The 6,323-nt window shown below is 33.5% G+C and overlaps 1 protein-coding gene across 2 annotated transcripts; it reads left to right on the top strand.

The window, feature by feature from the left end:
• The first annotated feature begins 212 nt into the window (after positions 1-212).
• LOC111891466 (uncharacterized) lies at positions 213-4,153 on the top strand. 2 transcript variants are annotated; one of them, XM_023887526.3, is made up of 10 exons: positions 213-719; positions 1,038-1,119; positions 1,232-1,333; positions 1,410-1,455; positions 1,567-1,642; positions 1,725-2,073; positions 2,145-2,394; positions 2,483-2,725; positions 2,806-2,925; positions 3,519-4,153. In XM_023887526.3, exons 2-10 carry the CDS (start codon positions 1,048-1,050, stop codon positions 3,974-3,976), a joined length of 1,716 nt encoding a protein of 571 aa, XP_023743294.1. In that variant the 5' UTR covers positions 213-719; positions 1,038-1,047; the 3' UTR covers positions 3,977-4,153. The 2 variants fall into 2 exon arrangements, with proteins under 2 accessions (XP_023743294.1, XP_023743293.1); XM_023887525.3 differs by having other exon boundaries at positions 214-608.
• The last annotated feature ends 2,170 nt before the right edge of the window (positions 4,154-6,323 follow it).

Genomic DNA, 6,323 nt, shown 5'->3' with positions numbered 1-6,323 from the left:
AAAAATTAACAAACCACATGGATCATTTTTGTAATTTTATAAATTTTGGCTTCTGGTCTTTTTTTGAGATCAATATCGGGTCGGTCTCAGACCGGTGTTGTGTCGGTTTCGAAACAGTGTGACTCTGTGGTGAGTCTCGAAATGGTCCCCTTTTTTATCTTCAAGTAGGCCGGTCTTTTTAAGACCGTTTTTTTTTTTTTTTTTTTTTTTTTCATTTTAATTCGGTTCGGTCTGGGCCTTTCTTTAAGTATTATCTTAACCTCGTCATTTTGTGCATAAGTAGAATCAACCCGAGCGGCCTTACCCGATTTGGCAAAGCCCAAATCATCGCTAAACCCGGTTTTTACTGTCGCATATTTTCCAGATTGCTCCTATTCACAGCTCCCGCCACAACTTTCTGCTTCTAAACAACCCTAAATCGATACATTCTTTGGTTGATTGCAGAAATTTCACTTTCATTCTTTCCAATTCTGTCAAAATCTTCTGTTTGAACTTCCAAACTACCTCCTCCCATCGCCGACAACCTCTTCCCACCTTCTCTCATCGTCGACCTCGCACACCCACAAGCTTCCGCAGCGACAAGGCACTGAACCGTCGTGAAGCACCAGGTTCGTTTTTCTCTGATTTCCTAGAAATTGATTGCTGTGAAATCTGCTCTTGAAGTCTACACAAGGAGTTCCTTTGCCAATGATTCCTTCGTGGTGTAATTTGTGATTTTGGTGCGTGTAATCCCTTTTATTTACTCTGGCTATCCATATTACAATAAAATTTATGCTGGTCTCATTTTGTCGAGTTGAAGTTATTTAAGCTCAAAGGGGTTTTCCAGTTACTGGATTCAAAACCTTCAAGGCTATGTCTGTTAATGGCTGATTTAGCGACTCTCTTTAGCTGCTGCTCTGTTAATTCAAACCAAAGTTCGTTTCCCGTTTGGATTAATGGAGTTTTGGTGGCTATGAGTTGAATCTTACAAAATATAAAATGTATGACGATCTCATTTTGCTGTGTTGTTGAAACTCGATATGATTGTGTGTTGACAGGTGAAGAAGTATGAAAGAGCTCGTGACTTTTCAAGTTGGGAGTTATGCTAATTTTATCGGTTCTCACTTTTGGAACTTCCAGGTAAAGTATGCATTGATGTGTTGTCATTGATCTGTTTAACTATACATAACTTATTTCATCAATAAATTTTCTAAACCTTCTCATTTCATTCTGTTGTTTCCCCTTTTTGAAGGATGAATTGCTTGGATTATTTGAAGACCCCCAAGCCGACATGGTCTTCAAGAATCAAAACCTTGATATGGATGTTCTCTATCGCACTGGAGAGACTCAACAGGTAAAACCAAGGGCAAAATAGTCATACTTTAAATAAAATATTAGAGTTATATCATTGATGATTTAACAATCTACAGGGCATCCCTACATACACACCTCGCTTAATTTCAGTCGATTTTCAAGGTAATCACCAAATTTGAAAACAAATAGAAATCAATATCTTAGTATTAATAAACCAATCTAAATCTTGTGTTTATGATTTATAATCGTATATTTCTAACTTACATATTATAGGATCTCTTGGATCCATGAGTTCACATGGGACATTATACAACCAAAGTTCATCACTTTCATCAAGTATTACTACATGGTGAGACTTTAATTTTGTCTACCTTTCTTTATTAAACTATTATTTCTCATATCATATACAATTATACATAATAACTTTACAGGAATGGAAATGTTTCTACTCAAGCATCTGAACCCTATAAAAAGAACTTATTCTTGCAAAGATTGTATGATGAAGGGAAAGAAAAAGTTGCTAATGCAAATGGTGATTCTCAAAGTGAGATTCAAGATACAGATGTGGTTAATTCACTTGAAGAAAGTGTCGAGTTTTGGACAGATTATTCAAAAGTTCATTATCATCCACAAAGTTTATTCGAGTTAAACGGGTCATGGGTCAACCCACAAGAATTCAACAACTATGGAATTGGAAAAAATACTTTATCCGAAGGTCTACAAGGAGATGAAATCAATGAAAGATTCCGTTTCTTCATAGAAGAATGTGACCATGTTCAAGTATGTTTCTTTATTTCCACAATTAATTCATTTCTCACTTAAAAGCATTAATCTTTTTAGCTTTAAAACAGGGAATTCAGTTTATCATTGATGATTCAGGAGGATTTTCTGGTGTTGGTGCTTCGATTTTGGAGAATATTGCAGATGATTACACTAATGTTCCTGTTGTACTTTACTCTGTTCGAAGCCCTAGTTCTTTTATAAACCCTAAAACCCGAAAACAAAACATTTATAGTAATCTTCATGATGCTGTGTCGTTTTCAGCACTTTCATCTTTATGCAACTTAATCATTCCTGTTGGTTTACCATCTTTAAACGAAAGTAAGCAATGTACTTTTTTTTATTTGTTTATTATAAAATTCTATGAAAAACCTATCTAGTTACATACAAAATGTTGTTTAAAAAAAAGGCAGGTTTTCTCAATTTCTTAATCTACAAGACAACAAGCTGTATCATTCGAGTGGTGTTTATGCATCTGTGATTCATTCTGTTTCTCTCCCTTTTCGGATGAAGAGAATTGGTCCTAATGGTGAATCATTGTATGAATGTGGGGCCATGGATTTATATGAAGGGATACAAATGTTAGCAGGGCAAGGGAGGCAAAATTACGTTGCTGTCCTTGATGCTTGCATTCCAGCACCATCATTAGTTGGTATGTTTTTGTACATGTTTTTGTGGAATTATTGTTTATCATGAGTGTATTGTTTATAAATTGGTGATTTATGAATTCAGGTAGAGTGTTTAAACAATCTTTGCTTGAAAATTTGCTACCTTTGACCCCTGAAACTGCATATGATGTGGAAGACTTGCAAGCCATTGAATCGGTTATAGTGCAGGGAGTCCTTGGATCTGGTAATGATTACATGTTTGTTTTCTTTTGTTTTAGGTGACATGACATGACAGTACAGATTGCACTGTGTTTGGTGTGCATTGGACTGGGATTGGGACAGATATTAATAGGACAAAAATTGCAACTTTTTGTCTCGTACAAAAATATGGAACAAGGTGGGACCGGGGAGTCCCCTCTCGATATCCCATTTATGGAAAAGACGTAAATACCCTCCTCATCCTCATCATCAAAAATAACCCTCGAAAGCTTGTCAAGTCCTATCCAGTCCTATCCCATGTAACAAACGCAGCCGTAGGCTGCGTCTATTACACAGGACTTGATGGGACTTGACAAACTTTTTAGGGCTATTTTTGATAAAGAGGATGAGAAGGGTATTTACGTCTTTTCCACAAATGGGATTTTGAGAGTTAGTCCCCAGTCCCACCTTGCTCCATATTTTTGTATCGAGACAAAAAGTTACAATTTTTGTCCTATTGATATCTATCTCAGTCCCAGTCCAATGCATACCAAACACAGTTCAAGTGTCTTTGTAGGGTTCTGTTTCTTTGTCATAAATCTATGAATTTTATATATTTTTTATATTTAATTAATACAGAGGAGCATGAGGCCACGTTGTCTGAAGTGAAGGAAGCGATGGAAACAGCATACGAGAAGGCAACCACAAGGCCAAGATTCTCTCATTTATCGGTATCGCGGTGTCCGCTTCCGATTCTGTTACCGTTTCCTTCGATCTTCGGAACCCGTGTTGGTAGACGTGGGGAGATATTAAGTAACCCGGTATCGGAATCGGAATCTATGTCAAGGAGGGGATCGATTGATGTCCATTCCATTCCTATGGCGGCCCGATTGCGTTCTAGTACGGCTATTTTACCGTTTTTGGAGAACAGATTGGGGAACATTCGGAAGTTTGGGCTTGAAAGAGGATCGATAGGTGCGGAAGTTCTTAGAAATTGGGGGTTTGGAAGGGAGGAAGTTGAAGAGATTGGTGAAAATCTTTCGAAATTGGTTGTTACACTTGATCCTCATCAGGGTTATTCCTCTGATTCTGATTAAGATCTTATATTTGTTTATTTCTATATATAAATATAACAAGGGTACTAACGGCTTTTCTTTGTAGAAATCCATTAGGCATATGGATTTTTAAGGAATGTCGATTCTCTTTAAGCGCCTACACTAGTAGTTATAGTTTGACCTTTTTTGTGTGAAAAAGGGTTTTGACTTTACTCTTTAGATACAGTTTTTGTGGCTTTTATATATATATATATATATATATATATATATATATATATATATATATATATATATATATATATATATATATATATATATATATATATATATATATATATATATATATATATTAGGTTCAAATATAAATGACATCTAAAGTGTAACTCAACCATTGGATCAATTAAAAATTAAAACATTTTTGAAAGAATACATTTATATTTATTATTAAACTTTTTTTAAGAATTAAAATTTTATATCCGTCTAAAGGGTAATATGGGTATTTTGTGTATTCTTATTTTAGCAATGAAAAAATCAAAATTGGATTTTAAGAATTGGTTTTTTTTTTCAATAAAAATAAACTTTCTAGCATAAACTTTTAGAAAAAATAAAACATATTTTTGACAGAATGTGTTTTGATTCAAGGAATAAATTTACATTCTTGAAAGCATACATTTTCATTCCATTGAAAATACATTAAAAAAAACAAACAAATTCTTGGAAGAATTATATCAAAACAAAAACAATCCCATTGAAATCTAAAACCATTCTTTAAATTTGTTGCATCCTTGAAAAAGTTACATAAAAACATATACATTCTTTAAATATTTCATAAAAAAACAAACACCTTGAAAAAATGTGCTGATTAAGAAATTTTTATTCATTTTGTTTATCGTTTTAACTTTTTTTTTTTTCTTTCAATAGCCTAGCAATTTTTTGTTTAAGCGGGCAGTTTAATTTGTTGAATCCAACCTAGGGAGTTGTTTTAACATCCTCACATTTTGGTTGTGGTGGTTGTTGATTTTAGGGGGTGTTTGGCTTATCTTTTGAGAGGCCAAAAATCCTTTTAGAAAAAGTTACAAAAAATCAGATTTTCTTGACTTTTCCAAAAAGTTCATTTTTTTTATATCAAAAATCCAAAAATAGTTTTTAAAAATGCATTTACCAAACATCTTTTACCTTTTATCTTTTCCTAAAAAGACTTTTGGCCTCTCAAAAGATAAGCCAAACAATCTCTTAAATCCCCATACAAAATAAAACATCAATTCCTCATACAAATCAAAATATTCATATTAAAACAATAAAAGGTACAAAATCATATATGAGAGAGAAATTACACTATCAAATGTTCATATATTTTAAAACAAAACCATAGAGAGCCAAAGTAAAGAAAATATAATATTCTTTGTGCTACAAAAAAAGTAAAGCTCCAACACAAAACAATCCAAAATTCAAGCAACTCAACATCGTTTCAAGAATGAGACTAAATATTCTTGTATAAAACTATCCATAAACATCCTATATTTTACAACTACACACTACAAACTAAACAATCCAAAATTTATTAAAAAATATGAACTCTACAAAATCTATAATACATCCCCAACATTTAAAACTAATATCTTGAATACACAACAAGCACATCAATATTTATCATCTGTCAATCAAAAAAACACCACTCGAACAACATAACCTCAAACCAAACTATTGTAGAACACCAAATTAATAACTAATAATTCATTGATGCAAGCATAAAGCTTCAAAAAAGGAGTGTCAGTTAATTGCGGTTTGGAGGAAAACCCAACACAGAAGTCGAACTCCAAGTCACCCAATAATAATTGGTAAAAAAAATCAAAACTACCGTTGCCGTGCTACCAATTGCTAAGGAATGGATGCTAGGGTATGTTGCTGCCTTGTTGCGACGGTGAGAATGCTTTGACGCCGACAAGAGTAGAAAAAGATCGAAAGAACGACTTAGGGTTCCACCAATAGTGATGAACCTGCCGGTGGGGCTCGGTGGTGGTTTAAATGCAACGTATGGGGTTTTCTTGAGTAGAGTTGGTTGATTTCCTTGTAGGGAAGGTGGGACATTGCACTGGTGAAGGAAGACGGTGTTTGTCAACATACGATGGAGATAAAGGCAGCTTATTCTTCCTCCTTTTATTGTGGTAGTTAGAGTTGTTCATTATTTGGATAAAACTAAATTGTTCAATTGGACTATTTGGTTCGAATATTCGGATTTTTTGATTAATTTTCAATGAAACCGAATTATTATTTTGGATTTCGGATTGGTTATGGTTTATAAAATAAGAACCAAATAATCAAAAAAAAAAAAAAAAAAACTGAATATCAATTTATTATTTATTTAATTTTAATGTATCTATAACTATTT

Source organism: Lactuca sativa, chromosome 4, assembly GCF_002870075.4.
Source record: "Lactuca sativa cultivar Salinas chromosome 4, Lsat_Salinas_v11, whole genome shotgun sequence".
In the NCBI taxonomy this organism is placed as follows: Eukaryota; Viridiplantae; Streptophyta; class Magnoliopsida; order Asterales; family Asteraceae; genus Lactuca; species Lactuca sativa.
The sequence above is the reverse complement of the archived record's forward strand: the minus strand, read 5'-3'. Positions and strand labels throughout refer to the sequence as shown.